This window comes from Paramisgurnus dabryanus, chromosome 6 (genome assembly GCF_030506205.2).
Source record: "Paramisgurnus dabryanus chromosome 6, PD_genome_1.1, whole genome shotgun sequence".
NCBI classification, from domain to species: Eukaryota; Metazoa; Chordata; class Actinopteri; order Cypriniformes; family Cobitidae; genus Paramisgurnus; species Paramisgurnus dabryanus.
Window position 1 is genome coordinate 17,887,965 of NC_133342.1, and position 20,750 is coordinate 17,908,714.

General features: G+C 37.7%; 1 protein-coding gene across 1 annotated transcript in view; it reads left to right on the forward strand.

Annotated features, from left to right (window-relative positions):
* Positions 1 to 886: 886 nt before the first annotated feature.
* LOC135750414 (uncharacterized) overlaps positions 887 to 20,750 on the forward strand; it is a 44,592-nt gene continuing 24,728 nt past the window's right edge. The window contains exons 1-35 of the mRNA XM_065269215.1: positions 887 to 1,023; positions 1,116 to 1,166; positions 1,251 to 1,399; positions 1,541 to 1,611; positions 1,834 to 1,999; positions 2,184 to 2,321; positions 2,644 to 2,821; positions 2,932 to 3,068; positions 3,144 to 3,247; positions 3,574 to 3,739; positions 3,829 to 4,014; positions 4,101 to 4,253; positions 5,392 to 5,536; positions 6,538 to 6,696; positions 6,782 to 6,900; positions 7,449 to 7,643; positions 7,716 to 7,871; positions 8,127 to 8,311; positions 8,747 to 8,929; positions 9,000 to 9,091; positions 9,177 to 9,340; positions 9,431 to 9,584; positions 10,583 to 10,662; positions 10,760 to 10,940; positions 11,057 to 11,212; positions 13,014 to 13,144; positions 13,262 to 13,420; positions 13,524 to 13,707; positions 13,807 to 14,018; positions 14,268 to 14,456; positions 14,548 to 14,690; positions 16,787 to 16,946; positions 17,566 to 17,649; positions 17,914 to 18,051; positions 20,601 to 20,717. Of these exons, the coding sequence (XP_065125287.1) occupies positions 951 to 1,023; positions 1,116 to 1,166; positions 1,251 to 1,399; positions 1,541 to 1,611; positions 1,834 to 1,999; positions 2,184 to 2,321; positions 2,644 to 2,821; positions 2,932 to 3,068; positions 3,144 to 3,247; positions 3,574 to 3,739; positions 3,829 to 4,014; positions 4,101 to 4,253; positions 5,392 to 5,536; positions 6,538 to 6,696; positions 6,782 to 6,900; positions 7,449 to 7,643; positions 7,716 to 7,871; positions 8,127 to 8,311; positions 8,747 to 8,929; positions 9,000 to 9,091; positions 9,177 to 9,340; positions 9,431 to 9,584; positions 10,583 to 10,662; positions 10,760 to 10,940; positions 11,057 to 11,212; positions 13,014 to 13,144; positions 13,262 to 13,420; positions 13,524 to 13,707; positions 13,807 to 14,018; positions 14,268 to 14,456; positions 14,548 to 14,690; positions 16,787 to 16,946; positions 17,566 to 17,649; positions 17,914 to 18,051; positions 20,601 to 20,717 (5,058 nt within the window). The 5' untranslated portion in view covers positions 887 to 950. The remainder of the gene's footprint in view (positions 1,024 to 1,115; positions 1,167 to 1,250; positions 1,400 to 1,540; positions 1,612 to 1,833; positions 2,000 to 2,183; positions 2,322 to 2,643; positions 2,822 to 2,931; positions 3,069 to 3,143; positions 3,248 to 3,573; positions 3,740 to 3,828; positions 4,015 to 4,100; positions 4,254 to 5,391; positions 5,537 to 6,537; positions 6,697 to 6,781; positions 6,901 to 7,448; positions 7,644 to 7,715; positions 7,872 to 8,126; positions 8,312 to 8,746; positions 8,930 to 8,999; positions 9,092 to 9,176; positions 9,341 to 9,430; positions 9,585 to 10,582; positions 10,663 to 10,759; positions 10,941 to 11,056; positions 11,213 to 13,013; positions 13,145 to 13,261; positions 13,421 to 13,523; positions 13,708 to 13,806; positions 14,019 to 14,267; positions 14,457 to 14,547; positions 14,691 to 16,786; positions 16,947 to 17,565; positions 17,650 to 17,913; positions 18,052 to 20,600; positions 20,718 to 20,750) is intronic.

Below are 20,750 nucleotides of genomic sequence, written 5' to 3' on the forward strand. Positions count from 1 at the left end.
GCAGGATATTTCATAATATCATTATCAAAACATAATGCATTGATACTAAGTTTTAAATATATTTTGAGACCTACAGTGTTTATTTTGTATTATTCTACTGGCAAATTATTCCCCACCTAATCAAATACAAAATGCACTTAAATTCTGGATACATTCTTTGAAAACATTTCTTAGTATTTTAAGAAAGTTTGCTTTTTAGCATTATGTAGTTGCATTAAAATGTTTAATTTTTTTAATTGGAAACGAGACAAATTAACAGGTTTAAAGTAAGCCACTACAGTGTAACAAAGTCAAGTATTTTGCCGGAATCTCATTATTTTAAGCGGAGCCTTAACAACGTTGCCCAGTAGATGGAGCCAATGAAATTCATTTGAGTGTAACCGAAGAACCACGTTTTCTTGCAAAGCAGAACTGTGGTGTTGTTCTCTAATCCATCTACCCATCTTCCTTATCTGCTTCTTCCTTTTCTTCTCTTCTGCTTCCTCTTTAATAAAACGGAACATTTCTCGTTATATTTACAAAATTCTGAAATATCTTTTTAATGTTTTGAATGTTTTTTAACTTAACTTTTTCATAAATTATTATTTGTAATATTTGAATGACTATTTAATCAAATCGAATCAAAATATCATTGATTTTAACAATATATTTTTTAAGAATATTATTGACTAAACCATGAAAAAAAACTTATTTCTATTCCATATCTATAACTATTTGTTGACAATACTAACTGGGATTTCAGCTTAAAATGTCCGTTAGTACGTAGTAAAGTTTGGTTAGCTGAATTGACCCCTAGTGAGTGACTGTCTTCTGATTGGTGTCTGAGTGTCCTGTGGGTTTTTCTTAAGGCTTGGCCCCACATCTATCCATTCACTAGTGGTTATGCTTTCCCAGTAATGATCTTTTCCATGAAGGCTTGTTGTTGGGCATTGCTCTGAATACATTTATTTATGGCCATGTCACGGGTCAACCTTTTATTACTCAGAAATCTTAGATTAGTTATTTTGTTCGTCTTCTTGACTGGTAAGTGTTTAATATCAGTAAAAATATAATTATTTTGTGTGTGTATTTGTAGATGCATTGATGATCAAAGCTATTAACTGTTTTTGTTCAAGCTGACTGTCACGAACTGCACCAAGGTGAACTTTGCAAGTCTACTTGCCCTGGTAAGACAAACTAAAAATATTTTGTTATTTACCCATACATATACAGATGTATGTTTATGTGCATTTGTGTGCATGTGTGTACAGATGTGCAGAAGGCGCAAAGGCACACCTATAGATACAGTACAACAATAGCGAGTACCCTGAAAGGTCCTTCATTAGGAGGCAATCAGTTAGCTTTGGATTGTGTTGTTGACATTGATGTTCGACCAGGATGTCCAGAGATGATTCTAAAGGTATGTTTTCTTTAAAATCTTAAAAGATTCACAAATGCATCGGATACACCCTGTTATTTCAAAACATACAACATTCTGCTGGTTTTCATGTTTTATACCTTTGCATTTGATTGATTTACTGTTTTATATATTTGGCCATAGCTGAGGAACATACAAATAAAGCATAGCTCATCAAAGAGAGACAATTCTGTGCTTCGCTTAAAAAACATCAGGTAAAACTTTTTCTTGATGCATCACACTTATGACATCTGTCAGGTACAGATGCTGATACAAATGCTGGACTTTGTACTTCAAACCTCATCAAAGCTCTCCAAGTTTCTATGTTTTTGATTAACTGTAATGCTTCACTGACACACTGTTGCAGAAAGCAAGTATGTAGGCATCATGGATGACAGTGAAAGGTTTAAGGTCCATCTGGTGTTTTGATTTCTCAGAGAGTCATTGGAGAAGAACCCCCTGCGGTTCTCGCTCGAAGGGGGAAAGGTCACAAAGCTCTGCCCACAGGAGGCTGAGCAGGTGTGGACCCTCAATATCAGGAGATCCATTCTGAGCATGCTCCAGACCTCTCACTCGGGACGAGTTAGGGAAACAGTGAGAGAGGTGAGAGAGTTTTGATAAACTTCTTGAATTTTTATACGACTCACTTTTGTCCCAAAACACGTTAGTAAAATTTTAAGGCATATTTGACCCATGCAAATTAACAAATATTATAATTAGAATACAGACTGTTGTACATTTATGTTTAACAACAATGTTGTTTAATTGTTATGTAATTTCACTGCAGACTGATGTGTACGGGACATGCTTGAGTTCTTATGAACAAAGGGGACCAACGCTGATAAAGAACAGAAACCTGCAACAGTGCCTTAGTGACAGAATCAGTCAGTTTTGGAGTCACTCAGTCCCCCTAAAAGAGGGCACGGTAAGCTCCATACTTCATAACTGTGTGTTGGCTCTCAACAAGTCATTAAAGGGATGGTTTACCCATAAATGAAAATTATGTCACCATGTATGGTACCCATTGACTTCCCAAGTATTTGTTTTTTCTACTATGGAAGTCAATGGGTACCATCCACTGTGTGGTTACCATCATCTGTTCATCAAAAGAAAGGTTAAGAACAACATGAAGGTAAGTAAATGATGACAGCATTTTCATTTTGAGGGGAACTATCCCTTTAAATTATAATTTATAGGTTAATGATTTGAGTTTGGCTTTAGTTTAAGCTGCTCTGTGTTTTGTTTAGACCGTGAGTGCCAGCCTCACATGCGTCCAGATCTACGGTGGGACAATGATGAACAAGGTCAACTGTACAGAAATAGTGTCACTGGTGCCCTTACCAGGCCTGTTAGAAGTAGCAGAAACCAAGACCATTTCTAGCCTAACTCTTCTCAGAACACTTGAAGTGATACCGTTGGGTTCAGGTATGTGTGCTTCTGATGTTGTTGCTCCTTACGATCATATTTGTTTTTGAATTAACTGCATGTTACACTTGCAATATTATGCAAAATGCACATTTCCACTGTGATTTTAGTCCAGAACACAGGCACCATGGCTAGTCTTGTGTTTGAGGCAGAAGTCCAAAACCCAGGCAAGCTTGGCGGATCATCAGTTGAGGAGGTTACCAACACTGTGAGGAGGTTGTGTGCTCACCTCGCTGATCAACAACAGGTCAGGTGCTCGTTCACTTTATTAATACGTTCATAACTTACACGAATTAAGGTTTCTCATATGTTCTTCTCATAGCAATCAGAGCTTCTCCTAAATCTATTGCTCCAGTTGAGGTCCCTGTCATCCAATCAGTTGAGAGACTTGTGGAAAGAAGCATCCTTCAAATGTCGAGATGACTGGTTAGTCGTTTAACAATTTTTATATATGAAGTTTAAAATGTCTAGATGGTGGTCCATCGGCATCCCCATTTAACTGTATGAGATATTGAAACTTGCATCCTAAATCAATTCTTGCCAATTACCTTTATGGTCAAAAATGCCAACAAAGGGGGGAAAGGAGAAAAGTTACTTTTGGTGCCAGATGGTGTATGCAACCATCAAGTGCTACTGTAAATGGGACATGCCACAACCTTACCCCTTGGTATTTACATGGTACTTGAAGAAAAACTATCTAAAGACTGTATTTTGCATTCATGGTGGTCATGTTGATGTTGCTGTCACGGCAGGCAGCCCCTATCAGAGACCCTGTCAGCGTGTGGAAGTGAGGATTGCATCCTCTTCACTACAGACCTCATACTGAATAAGGAAGTTGAACAGGAGCAGGCCTTGTCTCTCCTTAATACTATCACATTTGCTTCCTACCCCACATCTTCTATGATTGGCCACACTAGTGTAAGTGTTTAAGTTAGCCTTCATTTTAACACAGAAACACGTAGTCTCACCCTCTTGGCATATTCATTTGGTGGCTCTTTCTTCAACAGGCCCTGCTGCAGGATCCTCTTATCCGTCCAAAAGCACTGCTGGTTGTCTCTTCACTGGTCCACAGGGTGTGTCAACAGAAACAAACCCCCTGCAACGAGATCACAGAAGTCCAGCAGTTTGTCCATGCATTGAAGCAAACACTTGAGGCTGGATGTGTAGTAGATGACCAATTGGAGATCACAGAGGTAGAAAGATATGAATGGGACATTAGACAGCAGAGATGTTCTGAAATGATATATACAGTACACGAAAGTTTTTCTGTTTTATACAGTTGCTGCATGTGTTAAAAGCAGTGGAGAATGCAGGCATGGCCGTCTCGGATCTTATTTCCACACTGAGCCGCTGTGTTCAAGATCATGCTGTGCCGCTGGAGCTTCGGCTGGCTGCTATACGAGCGTTCAGGAGAATACCATGCAATGAAGATGTCAGTATTATGAATACATGAGTATGCATGAAGAGAGAAGCAAATGTTGTATAGTTCTTAGTTGTTTCATAACTTTGTGCTGGATGTTTCTCCTCAACTCTTTTTAAAGGAACACTCCACTTTTTTGAAAATATGCTCATTTTCCAGCTCGCCTAGAGTTAAACCGTTTTACCGTTTTGGAATCCATTCGGCTGATCTCCAGGTATGGCGCTACTTTTAGCATAGCTTAGCATAATCCATTGAATCTGATTAGACCTTTCACCCCGCTTAAAAATATCCAAAGAGTTTTAATGTTTTCCCTATTTAAAACTCTTCTGTAATAACATGGTTGCATTAAACCAACAAAAAATTAAAAGTTGCAATTTTCTAGGCAGATATGGTTAGGAACTATACTCTCATACTGGCGTAATAATAATCAAGGACTTTGCTGCCGCAACATGGCTGCAGCAGGCGCAATGATATTATGCAGCAGCCGGAAATAGTCCCCTTAGTAACCTTAAATAGCAGCGGACTATTTTTGGGCACTGCGTAATATCATTTCGGCACTGCATAATATTGTGTAATACCATAAAAGTGGTACCGCCAGACCCGGTGATCGGCTGAATGGATTCCAAAACGGTAAAAATCTAATATTTAACTTTGGAGGAGCTGGAAATGAGAATATTAAAAAAAAGTGGAGTGTCCCTTTAAGATGATTCAATTTAATTTGGTGACAACGCACAGAAGTGCTAACATAAATAGTATGCTCTAAAATAAAAAAGCAGAAAATTAGGATAATCTGAATAATTTAATGAGTTTATAATGATAAAAAACAGTTGAATGTCTTAAACTAATTCAGCTTTATTATTATAATTTATAGTAACTCCTCACTGATCAAGAAAGTTGAAATGGAAGGTATCGTAGTTCAGATCTTCAGTAAATGTCTAGAGGAGAAATCTGGGGTAATTTTCTCAGGAGAAAGTCTAAATTTTCCCACTGCTTATGTTTTGCTGTTAAGGAGAACTATTGGGGTCTTTTTTGTTATTCTCCCTCTGCTTCAGATTCTCAGCTTATATTGACTAACTTCAGTTAAGGATTCATATCATATTTTTTGTCATGTGACTCATAAATGTTTACCTTCTTGGATTTTTTTTACCAGAGAAAAGTCCTCGCTTGGGCATTTCAGAGACAACAGGAGCATGTGGAGGTCAGAATCGCATCATATCAGCAATTAATGCACTGCCCAAACCAGGAGATCTTCAGAATTGTGAAAACAACATTAAGCATCGAGAAGTCAAGTCAAGGTTTGAGTCACATTGAATGAACTGAATTTGTTTATCAAGATGGTTTGATTTAAAGTCTTAAAGGAAAACACCACAGTTTTTTCAATTTTTTACCATGTTCCTACCTCAACTTAGATGAAATAACAGCGCTTCTTAAATGTGTTAGCATTTAGCCTAGCCCCATTCATTTCTATGGCTCCAAACAAAAGTTTTATTTTGTCACCATACTTACTCGTGTAACTACTTGTGTAACTGTAGGTTCACACCAGCCGCGGAAGAGGCGGCAAAAACGCGTGAACCGCGTCCAGTTTGCCGCTTGAACATTTTGAGTTTACTCGCTTAATCCGCGCGTGAACGCCGCGCGTGAAATTCTAGTCATTCGAGAAATTCACGCGGAAATCCGCGTCATGGGAGGGGCTTCTGCGACTCCGCGGAGACTACACCACTCCGCTCACTTCCTGTAATCACGTCACTACTACAGCAAGCTCCTGATTGGTTAACGCGGCGCGGAATTCCGCCAAAGTTCAGATTTTTGAACTCGCGCGTTTCCCGCGGCAACGCTCAATTCGCGCGGAACGCCCTGCGCCTTCCGCGCGTTCCGCGACATCCGCGCCGCGGCTACCGCGTGTACCGCGCCGCAGGATGCCTAATCGCGTGTTTGCATTGACTTAACATGTAAATCATCCGCGCTTGCCGCCTCTTCCGCGGCTGGTGTGAATCCACAGTAAAAGTCTTTAAATAGAGAAAACATGGAAGTGTTTGGTGGCTTCTAAATTCATCCCTGTTTGGATCCTAAGGAATGAATGGGGCTAGGATAAATGCTAACATATTCAAGAAGCGCTGTACAAAGATTAAAAGTGCACGCATTGAAACAAATTAGGTATGTATTGATTCATCTAAGTTGAGGTAAAACATAGTAAAATATAGAAAAACGGTGGTGTTTCCTTTAATCAGATCTCATATTAAAAAAGGTTGTTAAGCTACGAAATGATGTACACTTTGACTTCCTGTCATCCCCTCAGTTGGGTCATTCATTTGGAGCCACCTGTTCAATATCCAAAAGACAGAAGACCCTCTAAAGAAAGATCTGATGGAGTCACTGCCAGATGATATTATTAGTAAAGACTTTGAAGCTGAGCCGTGGAAATATTCCTCACACATGGACTACACGGTGGACACGGGTATTTGCAGGTTTTAACATTTCTTGACTTTGCCAATGTTCACAATTTTCTCCAACTCTAATTTCTGGTCTCATATCTGCTTCAGGATTTGCTGCTGCTAACATGGAGGGAGCTGTAGTTTTCTCCCCTGAATCTTTTCTTCCACGTTATGCTATGGCAAATCTGACAGTTCACATCTTAGGCAGAGCTGTCAATCTCCTGGAGGTGAGGTTTACTCACATAAAGCACCATAAAAGTGATATTGTGCATTTGTCCTAGTTTTTGAAGTCAACAGACTGAAATTTATTTAGCAGATGTAATAATGTTAAAGGGGACATTTCACAAGATGGCAAATAAATCTTTGGTGTCTCCAGAGTAAGTATGTGAAGTTTTAGCTCAAAATACCATATAGATAATTTATTTTAGCATGTTAAAAATGCCACTTTGTAGGTGTGAGCAAAAATTTGCTGTTTTTGGGAGTGTCCTTTTAAATGCAAATGAGCTTATCTCTGCACTAAATGGCAGTGCTGTGGTTGGCTAGTGCAGATTAAGGGGCGGTATTACCCCCTTCTGACATCACAAGGGGAGCCAAATTTCAATTACCTATTTTTTTACGGTTGCAGAGAATGGTTAACCAAAACTAAGTTACTGGGTTAATCTTTTCACATTTTCTAGGTTAATAGAAGCACTGGGGACCCAATTATAGCCCTTAAACATGGAAAAAAACAGATTTTCATGATATGTCACCTTTAATGTATTGTTTTTGTTTACAGATCAGTTTAAGAATGGAAAACCTCGAGCTGATTCTGAGGAACATATTTGAGGAACATCCTCTAGCACCTTCTGATAACTCCAGAGCTCAGGATCAGACAGACTCTCTGACGTATGGACAGGTGGGAAAAAACGGTGATAAGGAGCAGGCGGATGTCTCCAGGCAGGGCTGTCAATCGTCAATTTTAAGTTCCAAGGTGAGACTTATGCGAATGGTGGTTTGGTGTCTGTTTCACGCATCTACACATTACCTGATTTTTTTGTTTAAGTTCACAGGACAGAGGAAAAAAAACAAAACCTTGAGATGCTGGATTAATGTGAAGATGTTCGGCAGTGACCTCTCTTTTTTAACCTGTGATGACCTCCATGCATTGAGGAGAAAGCTGTCACTTAGCACAGCTGCGGTTTTGGTGAAGCTGTTAAAGGTCAGAAAGTGTAAAACTATTGCTGCTAATTTTGAGATTAGGAGAATCAAAGTTTGATTTCAATCACTGATTTCATATCGATTTCAATCTTTGACATGACCTTACTCACTCAGTATGAAATATATCAAGATTATATGTTCTTTACGTTATGTTGGATGATTTTATGAAAAATAAATCATGGGTTTTTACAGACTGTGTGTATAGTATGGTATAGTAACAATATCTTACCCAATTATTTTTATTACTTATTCTCAGGGGCAAGAGGTTAAAATTAGTAATAGGCCGATTGTAATGGCAGAGGAATTGGTTTTACCATCCCTCTCCGGATTACCCATGAAGCTGAGCATCAACATGTCCACAGCCTTTTCACTAAGACTTAAAGGCACTGCTAACTATAAGACCTGGTCTCATTTCTCAATGGCTGGCTATGTCAAACCAAGGTATGTACCTGTAGTAAAGTGTCAGATTGAAGTCAATAAAAAAGGTACAAATGTCGTTACTGGGGCGGTACCTTCTCTAAAAGCACACGTTTTACCAAAAAGATGCATACTGGTATCTCATACACTGTAAAAATGAGCTGTAATTATGCAGCTGGTTGCCAGTAACTTACTGTAGAAGATAAAGACGGAAATGTTTCATGTTCATTTAACTTCGAACAAACTGTTGCCAGTAAATAACATAAATGTAAAATCTACAGTAAGTTACTGGCAGCTAGTTGCCAGTAATACCCAGTAATACTGTAATTTCTACAGATTTTTTTTTTACAGTGTAGGTAAATATTAGGACCTTTTTAAAAGGTACCATCCTAATGACATTTTTGTAGCTTTTTTCTAAAAGTGTATAAAGCTATATATATATATATTTTTTTTTTGTAGTGCACTTGTTGCTATCTCTGTGAGAGCTGGAGTGGATGGAGCTTTCGGTCGCGTTGGATCAGAGTGGGTCACTCAGCTTAAAACCTCTTCAAGCTTAGATGGAGGTGTTTATGTGCACCATGGTCAAAATATAAAGGTGGCCCTCAACACTCCAGAAGATGTCATGGATATATTGACCTTTAGGTAGTGCTTACAGTTTCTTTAAATTATATATAGATAGGCATTTGCCTTGACTCTTTTCTTTATGAAACAGCTCCAGGATGTTTCGTGTGAGTGGCGACACCAGAGAGGAGCTCATAGCTACGAGAAATCTCAAGGAGAAGAACACGTGCACTCCTAAGACATGTGGGTTACTTAAATTTTTAGTGACTGATACCATAGAAAAGAAAACATTTTAAGGATTAAAATGTTTAATATTGTAATTTTGCAGGGTCTAAGATGATTGGCTGGCAGTTATGTTCAGAAATCTCCTATCCCTTGACATTGAGAAGCTTTCCTCCTCTGGGTCCAGTTGCTTTTACCCTCAGACTCCACAAACTGGACAAAAGTCTTAATCAGTATCTCTTGGAAGCTGCCTATACTTTTGTACCTCAGGTAGATGCAATTTTATCACATATAATGACAAGATATGAGTGCTATGTGCATTAACTAAAAATATTGTCACTTTCTGTGGGTCTTTGCCAGCGTAATTCCTGGATGCCCCTAGAAGTCACTCTGCTTCTCTTTCTTGGCACACCACAATCCACTATCCCCAGAGATGTGTCACTGGACCTGAATCTTACTCCAAAGAAGCTGATTCTGAAACTAATTCATCCCTTAAAAAACATTCTCATACAAGGTTTCAAAAGCACAAAAATCATGTCAAATATCACATTTATAATTATTTTTATTTATAGATATTCCATGGTAATGCTCTTTTATCTGTAAGGTTTTTGTGGTACATCCTGAAGGTCAAATACTAAAAAAAAACCACTAACATAATTAAAGGGACACTCCACTTAAAAAAAAAATGCTAATTTTAAAGCTAAACATTTGGGTCTCCGGGTCTGGAGTTACCACTTTTAGCATAGCTTAGCATAATCTATTGAATCTGATTAGACCATTAGCATCGCGCTAAAAAAGAACCAAAGAGTTTCAATATTTTTTCTATTTTACACCTGTCTCTTCTGTAGTTACTTTGTATACTAAGACCGATAGAAATTTAAAAGATGCGATTTTTTTTTTTTAGGGCGATATGGCTAGGATCTATACTCTCATTCTGGCGTAATAAAAATTGACTCTCATTCTGGCGTAATAAAAATATTCCCCTGCTATTTAAAGTAACCAATGGGACTATTTTCGGGCAGTGCGTAATATCACTACACCTGCTGCAGCCATGTTACGGCAGCAAAGTCCTTGATTATTACGCCAGAATGAGAGTATAGTTCCTAGCCATATCGGTCTAGAAAATCCCAACTTTTAATTTTCAGTCGGTCTTAGTAGACAATATAACTACTAAAGAGTCAAGTTTTAAATAGGAAAAAATATTGAAACTTGTTGGTTATTTTTTAGCTCGATGCTAATGGTCTAATCAGATTCAATGGATTATGCTAAGCTATGCTAAAAGTGGTAGCGCCAGACCCGGAGATCGGCTGAATGGATTCCAAAACGGTAAAAATAAAATGTTTAAATTTAGGGGAGCTGGAAAATGAGCATATTGTCAAAAAAAGTGAAGTGTCTCTCAGTGTTAAAAAAATAGCCTTAAGAACTAAAGACTATGAGTTATGTCACTGTATGACACATTAACCAATTTGATGATAAAAGCTTTATCCTAAAAAATATTATTTTTCATAACAGGGCAGCTGGAGGAATTACACAACCAACATTCCGGTAGAATCGAACTACTAATAGACAACATCCACCATTATTTTATCAAAGTAAGTAAGATTTGCTTAAAGAATTCCTAATAATTTCTCATTGGAATGCTATCATTTTCAAAAATGTGTTTAATTGTGATTCACCATTGTATTAAAGGGCCTGATGGAGACAGTGAATTCTGCTTCAGAGACAAGAGCCCACTTTCACTTAGATGCCAAAGTTATGGCAGACGGACATCCAATCACCCTGTCTGTCAACACTACACATACTCGCAGCAGAAAGATCACAGTACATGCCTTGCTTAAAAATGTCTTCAATAAAGATGCATCACTCTCAGGCATGCATTTGCTGATATTACTGTTACTTTATTATTACTTAGCATTGTTATTCACAGTGGTGTGTTGGTTGGCGGTCAGTGGATTAGAGGTCTTTGTGATCTGCTTTCATTCACAGTGCAGCTGGAGAGAAATTTGGAAGATGGCCAGAGACGCTATTCCATAGATGCCGGGATTCTTTTCCCTAGTGCTTTCGGCATCAGAGCTCTTGGCCTACTAACGCAGAAGGGCCCAGAATGGAGCTCTACATTGAGGCTTAAGTTTGGTGTACAAGGTAAGACATTTCTACCGATGATATATTATAACACAATATATTGATTATGCTAAAGTGACAACCAGTGAAAGCTTGACACAAAGAAACCAATCAAATCTCATCCATGTCATTTTGTCCTAACTACCTATGTTTGTGGCAGTATGCTAAGTAGCCCCACCCACAGTGATATCTCATTGGTCCAAAATCATGCTCCATTGATCCAAAATAACTGCACATAAACACCAAATATTCTTTAACTTACTGTGACTGTGCACAGCAGTTATTGTAGAAACTTTTAGCATCATGGTTAGTTAGGACATGGCGTAAAGACCTGTTCACATCAAGGCTGATAATGATAACTAGATACTTTTTTTTAATGAAAGACAACACATTAAAAAGTCCACAACTATGTAACTATCTGGATACAAAGGAACAGTATTGTTGTTTTAACTTTTTTTATAAGTTGATAAGCAATAAACACTGAAAACCAATTAAAATCAATTAGATTTAAAATGTAAAACTTCAGCATGCAAGCTCAAAAAATAATAATAATAAAAGAAGGCTTTTGTGCGCTGGTCTGGATGCTAATAGTTACTGTTACAGTTATTGTACTTGGTGTGAATGGGCATTAAAGTGATAGTTCACCCCCCCAAAAAAAATTCTGACATTTTTTTTCTGCTCAAGGCAAATTAAGATATTTTGAAAAATGTTTGTAACCAAACATATCTGGAGCCCCATTTACTTTCATTACTTTACCCTACTATGAAAGTAAGTGGTGCTCTGGATCTGATTGCTTACAATTTTTTTTATATCTTCCTTTGTGTTCAGCAAAACAAATACATTTAAACAAGTTTGGAACAAGTAAATGATGACAGAATTTTCCATTGTAGGTGAACCATCCCTTTAACACTTTAACCCTTATGTGTTGTTGGGGCCATTTTTGGCCATTAATTATTATTTTTTTTTAGTCTTAATTTGCCCACAACTTTCTCTGTTTCAGCAAATAAGATGATTTTTGGTGACAAAATGTTTTATATTTACACATGTTTTAAGAAAATGCTTTGAAATTTTTCAAAAACTCAACAATATTCCTTGGGGAATTTGACTACCCTTTCGGGCTGTTAGTGGCCAAAAAAGGCCAATTAAACTGCTGAAAAAAATTATCAGATTAATTTTTTATTTCAGTTTTTTTGCATAAATCTGTTAATCAACCTCAGGACTGATGTACAAGACTACCAAATGTTTACAAAAATTCCATGATTTTAACTTTAATTGTACTAACCAGAAATTAAGCTAAAAAAACCCACCAACAATCAAGAATGCATGATAATAAGGTGTCATGGCTCTGCAATCAAAAATGTTATTATAATGGAAGTCAATGGGGCAAAAATGGCCACTAACCATAAATTATAGAGAATTTTTTTATCTGATGCTGCACAAACACAAAAAATGCATCAAAGCCAATGTTTTTACTAATCTTTGACATGCCCAAGACTGTGAAAAAGGTGAAAAAAATCCAGTCCACAATCACTTGTTTTATTGAAAATCATTTTCCCCAAATCAGTAACATCACTTATAAACTTGCCAATAAAAGAAATAAAATCATGGAATTTTTGTAAACATTTAGTTGATCAGTACTGAGGTTGATTAACAGATTTATGCAAAAAATTGAAGAAAAAAAAATCTTATAAATTTTTACAGCTGTTTAATTTAGTGGCCTTTTTTGGCCACTAACAACACGAAAGGGTAGTGAATTTAAAGAATGCACAAGGGTTAATATGCAAGCACAACAGATTTTTCATCCACTAACAATATTTTTCAGAGGATTCACTGAATATGCAAGAGTGTCACATGACCCAGAACCTACACAGTGAGTCTGACACCATCCAGGCACACCGTATAACAGCATCCCATGAACTCCACTGTTCTCAGTTCTTCAGTCTAAACCACAAGGTATACATCTAATGTTGACATTTGAAAGGTTTGGTGATCACACGCACATGCGTACTATCCTATTAACAGATGACTGACGTGTTAACCAGCTCATTGATGAATTGTACTCATCAACAGATTCAGTTCAGACATGAACAGAGTCCTATCAACATCCAGTCCTCACTTGACATTAGCTATGGGAAGCAGTGGAACCAAAGCAGTAACAAACACAGGATCCTCTTAAACCAGTCACTAAAAAACCAGTCTGGACCCAGCCTAACCAGTTATGCTGTTGAGGTTTGACTCTTTTATCTAGATGCCCACTACGAATGAATATGAATAGAACATTGTGGGATTGAGTACCAAAGAGATCTATATTAATATATTTTACCTTTTCTAGCTCAGCTTACGTCTTTTAGACAAAGGACTAAATTTCAGAACGCAGCTTCTGCACTCTCATTTTAAGAGACCAAAATCTGAGAGCAGCACTCATCTTAAAATCAACTACAACAATCAAATGCCTCTGGTAGCCGGTCTGCACTGGAAGAATATGTCAGCAAAGGCTTCACTGCAAAACTGGGAAGGTGCATAAGTGATATATCCTTCTCACCAACTAGAAATAGTTGAACAAAACAAAACTTTTTACTCATGTGAATTTTGTTTGTCACTCACTGTATTCACAGGTTCATTCAACATGGACACACCCTGGCTTTATGTGTATGTAACCCAGAAACTAACTCAGCCCCAGCGTGGCATCTCACATTTCAGCTCCGAAATCACTACGAGAAAACTAGTAAACATCCGAACTGTTACATTGGAGGGCTTATATAAGGACAGGGGTAAAGAGAGGCAAGGCCAGCTACACCTGTTCACTCCCACCGTCAGCTATATCAAGGTGTGTACCCCGTTCCCATGAATGCACAATTATAAATTCTGGTTGAACTTCACAAAACCGCAATTTAACTAATACACTTTCCCCTCTGGAGCAACCAAAAGTTAAATGGATTTACTCTTGCTCGAGTTGAACCTGCAACCTTTGGGTAAACTGCTCAGATTAAACACTAACAATTAACCGTAGCTTTTAACCATTAAGCAACATCCGATCTGTTTGAGCTTTTTAATTTATTACTGTATGTTGTTCTAGGTCAGTGGCTGGAGTTTGCTGGGCAAACGTGGAGTTAAGGGTTCATACTCCATCAGCACAGCTTGGACACCGGTCCAGCATGGAGAAATCTCTCTAAGCAATGGCAAAAACATGAAGACTCTGGAAATAAGTGGAGGTTGTGGCAAGCACGACTTCAACATTTCTGCAGTCTTCAGTACACTTGATAAGGTAGTAAAAACAGTCAAGAGTGTTTTATTCCAAAATTGGTGGTCCAAAACTCGTGACTAGTTTTGATGGAATCATGTGACTTTTCTTTTAGAAACTGAAAAAGAGACTTTTGATGATGACCATGAGCATGTCAGATCTTAAAAACCCTTACGTGGAGTTCCAGATGGAGGGCGCCATAGAGGAGATGAGGAAAGACAGGAGGATTTATCAGAAACGATGGAGGCTACACTTCAGGTCATTTACTTGTTATTTCGACTATGCCTATTGTAGCAGCCAGTGTTGGGGGTAACGCATTACAAGTAACGTGCATTACATAATAATATTACTTTTCTGAAGTAACGAGTAAAGTAACGCATAACTTTTTAAATGTACACATTTATATTTGAGCTACTTTTTTTGTTTAGATTTAAATATGTAATGAATTATACTAAACATAGCCACATTATGCACTCTATGTGTACACGCCTGTGTGGGAACAGTTTGAGTCAGAAACTGAGGTGGCGGGCCAGAGCTCGACATTTTTTTGATGAAATATGCAATTTCTGAATGCAGAACTTTTCAGTCATTAAAACACCTGCAAGGCCTGAAAGAGATCAAGCCTCAGCCAAGAAAAAGTAACTTAAAAGTAACGTAAGCATTACTTTACATGAAAAGTAACTAAGTAATGCAATTAGTTACTTTTTTGGAAATAACTTAATATTGTAATGTATTACTTTTTAAAGGGATAGTTCGGCCAAAAACGATATTAAACCCATGATTTACTCACCTCCAAGCTGTCCAAGTTGCATATGTCCATCGTTTTTCAGACAAACACATTTTCGGATATTTTAGAAAATATTTTAGATCTTTCAGTTGATTAAATGTAATGTTACGGGGTCCAGCCATAGTCCACGACCTTCAAATCCAAAAAAAGTGCGTCCATCCTTCACAAATTAAATCCAAACGGCTCCAGGATGATAAACAAAGGTCTTCTGAGGGTAATCCGTGCGGTGTTGTTGTAGAAATATCCATATTTAAAATTTTATTAACGTAATTAACTACCTTCCGGTAGCGCCGCCATCTTAGACTCAGGAGAGAGTATTAGCGTAGTGTACGCACTTTTCTTAGTGACGTATGACAAATTCGGAGGGCGGGGGGACAGAGCAGCAGCAGAGAAACCTCCGTACGCTGCGTAAGCTCTCATCCTGAATGCGGATGAGACTAAGATGGCGGCGCTACCGGAAGGTAGTTAATTACGTTAATAAAGTTTTAAATATGGATATTTCTACAACAACACCGCACGGATTACCCTCAGAAGACCTTTGTTTATCATCCTGTAGCCGTTTGGATTTAATTTGTGAAGGATGGACGCACTTTTTTTGGACTTGAAAGTCGTGGACTATGGCTGGACCCCGTAACATTACATTTAATCAACTGAAAGATCTAAAATATTTTCTAAAATATCCGAAAATGTGTTTGTCTGAAAAACTATGGACATGTGCAACTCGGACAGCTTGGGGGTGAGTAAATCATGGGTTTAATATCGTTTTTGGCCGAACTATCCCTTTAAAGTAACTTTCCCCAACACTGATAGCAGCAACAGTGACATCACTGATATGACTTTAGAAATATCTAGGGATGCACCGAATCCAGGATTCGGATTCGGACGAATACTGAGCTTTTTGGCGGGCTTCGGATTCGGCCGAACCGTACGTTTTTTTCCACCGAATCCTAGGCTTGCGCTACGCTGGTCGACGTCACGCGTGCGTTGATTACGTGAAGGCGTTTACATGTGGAATGTTCGAATGAATTAGGCTGTGAGAATCTGAAAATGAAACTCGTAAGCAAAAAAGGGGGACATTCGTTCCCACACTCGCAACCTGTTGATTCAGAGCGTCTTGCTAGGTGTAAGGTTAGAGGTTTTATGTTAAGTTAATTATGATGCAGGATATGTGTCTGATCTTTCGTAATATTTTTCGTAGCCTAGCCTACTGTTATAAACGAAAACTAAACAGCCTACTATCCATGTTTATTAAGTAAATGTTCAATAACATTAATTTCAGTTAAGTCACCAAACATATTCTGATTAAAAAAAGAAAAGAAAAACACATTTCTTTGCATTGTTGCACTTTACTTCAGTAATGCTTCTTATTGTGTTAATGGAATAAGGAAGCGAGTAGGATTCGGTATTCGGTTTCGGATTCATACGAATCTTAAACAGTGGATTCGGGTATTCGGCCAAACCCAAAAAATATGGATTCGGTGCATCCCTAGAAATATATATACTGTATCTGAGTTATTCTTTTACTTAGAACATCCATAAATTTGTCATGTTCTGTATCTCCCAACAGACAGCCATTCAACTTTATTCCTCAAAGTTTAACCCTTCAGGAGACATTTACAATTGCTCTGTATCAGAAAGTTTACAGTTTAGAATCAAAGATTCATGTCAATGGAAACAAAAAGGCCATTCATATCCTTACTCTGGGTTATCGACCTCAGCATCCATATGTGAGTTCAGATACTAAACACTTATTATGTATAAATGCTACCTTAAAGGGCACCTATTATGGCTTTTTTACAAGATGTAATATAAGTCTCAGTTGTGCTCAGAATGTGTCTGTGAAGTTTCAGCTTAAAATACCCCCAGATCCTTTATTATAGCATGTCCAAAATGCCCCTATTTGGACGGGAGCAAAAATTTGCTGTTTGTACCTTTAAATGCAAATGAGACAATAGTATGTAGTGGACAGAGAACAACTCTCTGAGGGTGAAATCTATGTTAATGCAGGACTGTAAGTGGGCGGGGCTTTATCATTGTGACCTCACATTGATAAGAGAATCAAAATGGCATGTCTAATAAGAGATATATATGGGGATTAAAAAACAAGGAGCTGGTCGATTTTTTTCTCATCATAGGGTGGTTGTGTTTACATACCGCCAACACACATCATGTCCAAACACCTTGTAAAAGTGGATTTTGCATAATAGGTGCCCTTTAAGCTTTTAACTCAGGGTATTAAATCCTTGGTGTTAGTTTTATTTGTCCGTAAATATGATTAAAGATATTATGCACTGTTATGTGATTATAATAATACGTTAAAGTAATATATTGTGGTTTATTTATTAGGTTTGCTCCTCATTAGTCCAATCTTTCAGCACTGACAGCATTCCTCAAAATTCAAAGATCTGTCTCACTCTCCAAAACAAACAGGTAACAGGAAGAGATATCATCAGTATACCTAAATGTTGCATGACTTATTGTGCATGCTTGTAAAAATAAAGTACATCAATGGTTCTTGAAAGATCTTGAACTTCTCAATATCAAGAACCATGTTAGGTTGCTGGAAGTGGAACAGTTTTTCATGGTAAAGATGAAGATTTTCAAATCAGTGTATTTGGGTTATTTAAAGACCCATTATACTGTATCTATCTCTCGCAGAAATGAGTTTGAAACCTTGTTAATCTCTCTCTTTAGAGTGTGCATGAAGTGACAGGGCAGTTGTGGACTGGAAAGGAGGAAATACTTTCTGTTCTTGGTCGAGTTCAACTTGACATAACTTCAGCATCTCAGCAATGTATTACAATGAAAGCCAATCTCTCCCAGTTGCTAGAGGTAAACCAAGGCTTATACTGTACATTCTATTATATTTTCTCTAATACTTCGCTGGTATGTTGGTTTCCCCACCAGACTTTTAGGCTGAGCTCACACTACAGGTTTTGAAAATCCCTTGCCAGTTATCTGGTTGCAGCATACACATAAAGAGAATCTTGACAAATTTTCTTCTCCCAAATCTTTAACATGCTCACACTACAAGATTTGAAAATCATAGCGCATCACACACTACAAAATATCATTACATTTACATTTAGGCATTTAGCAGACGCTTTTGTCCAAAGGGACTTACAAAGATTAGGAAACAATAAAAGCGATGTGTCATAGGGAGGTGCTTATAACAAGATACAAGTTTTCACTATTTTGAAACAACACATGTTGAGAGAAAAGAAATTTGGGTTAGGTATTGAAGATACAACGTATCCCCCTGTGACATACACTGCATAGTATGGTTTAGTAAGAATGAGGATAAGGCATTGGTCGGCGCATGTTTTGGAGGTCGATGCACTGAATCCTTTACAAAAACCACAGTTCGCCCCCCGACCACTGGTCTTAACACTACAAATCGATACCCACCGAGCATCATCAAAATACGGTTGAGTAAGGGCGACGGGGATGAGACTGCGACAGCTCTGATCCCAGTCTGGGCACCCCTTACTCGACACCCTCCTCCTCAGAAACCTCAGGAGTAGGGCTGAGGAAGTGATTCCAGTATGCAGTACTTTAGATAAAATAATCTTTACTCTGTGTTTGGGAATTAATAGCCCGATTTGGGGTTTTATTAGTCTTGTTTTAGAGGTGTGGCCTTGTATTGTGGATGGTATGTACACAAAGTAGTGTTTTATACTGTTTCATAGCTTTTTCCTCTTTTATCTGTTACATTTGTTTTGAAAGTTTATGGGTTTTTTAATTTTGAGAGTTATGGCCACATTAATTGGACTGTATTTTATTTTTATACTGAAAAGGGAGAAGAGAAAGATAATATCTATGTCAAGTATTTTGGGAAGTGATGGGTTTTAATTGGGGTTTTTTTATGTTCCAAGAGATGTGGCCGGATTACTCAACCACATCTGTTGGAACAAACTAATTAAGATTACTGTGCCTAATCACCTTACAGAAAGCAAATGTATAAACAAATGAAGATTGTGACACATTTATTATTATTTTTAATGTTTGCATTTGCTACGCTCACCTGGTGTGCTTGGAACCTACAAATTGTCCTTAGCTTGTGTTTTACTCTCTCTGTTTTATCCGATTTACTCTCGGATCCTCAGGAGGGAAACATCTGGATAAATTCTGGTCGATAATCCTGTAGTGTGAGCCCGGCTTAAAGGGACATTCCACTTTTTTGAAAATATGCTCATTTTCCAGTAGGGCTGGGCAATTTTTCGATTAATCGTTTTTTTAAACGTGGTCGATTAAAAATCGATTCTCAAAGAGCAGAATCGATTTTTTTTTTCATATTTATTTCCGCAAACATTGACCGGAGGAATGGAAGCATTTTAGATTTCGCAAGCAAGACGTGTTGTGGCTTTTAATTTCTTTTTATTAATTACCCACTTGTAAACTGCTGTTCACTGTTCTTTTTTATTAATATAGTATGTGTATTAAATCTATATTCATTGAGTTGAATCGAGAATCGAGTATAAAAACCTACCCGAGAACCGGAATCGAAAATTTAATCGAGAATCGGAATCGAATCGATTTGATAGCTTGTGAATCGAAATCGAATCGATCTGGAACATCTGAATCGATACCCAGCCCTATTTTCCAGCTCCCCTAGAGTTAAACATTTGATTCTTACCGTTTTGGAATACATTCAGCTGATGTCCGGGTCTGGCGCTAGCACTTTTAGGATAACTTAGCACAATCCATTGAATCTGATTAGACCATTAGCATCGTGCAAAAAAAACAGTATTTTTCCTATTTAAAACTTGACTCTTCTGTAGTAACATCGTGTCTAAGATCGACGGAAAATTAAAAGTTGTGATTTTTCTAGGCAGGTATGGCGTAATAATCAAGGACTTTGCTGCTGTAACATGGCTGCCGTAGGCGTAGTGATATTACGAACTGCCCCAAAATAGTCCCCTTGGTAACTTTCAATAGCAGGGGACTATTTTCGGGCAGTGCATAACATCACTACGCAACTTTAAATTTTCCGTCGGTCTTAGTACACGGTGTAACTACAGAAGAGTCAAGTTTTAAACATTTTGGTTATTTTTTTAGCGCGATGCTAATGGTCTAATCAGATTCAATGGATTGTGCTAAGCTATGCTAAAAGTGGTAGCGCCAGACCCGGAGATCAGCTGAATGGATTCCAAAACGGTAAAAATCAAATGTTTAAAACTAGTGGAGCTGGAGAATTAGCATATTTTCAAAAAAAGTGGAATGTTCCTTTAAGCTAGTCTTTTAGCAGGGTATTTAAATTTCAATTTGCTTGTGTATAGTTTATTTAAAACTTATAACTGCTCTGTTTCACCTCTATGTAATGTAGGTCTACCTGTTTTTAGTTGAGTTAACCTAAAATCCCTGTTTTGGCTTTTCTTCAGTCGAATTTGCCGACCTCTGTCAGCATAGATGTTGAGGCACTCAGGAGCCACAAGAACACAAGCGAGTCTGAATATGTTTCTAATCTGACTATAGCAACTGACGAAAAAAATTATCATGTAAATACCCTTAAACGTTTTAATGCAGTTTTG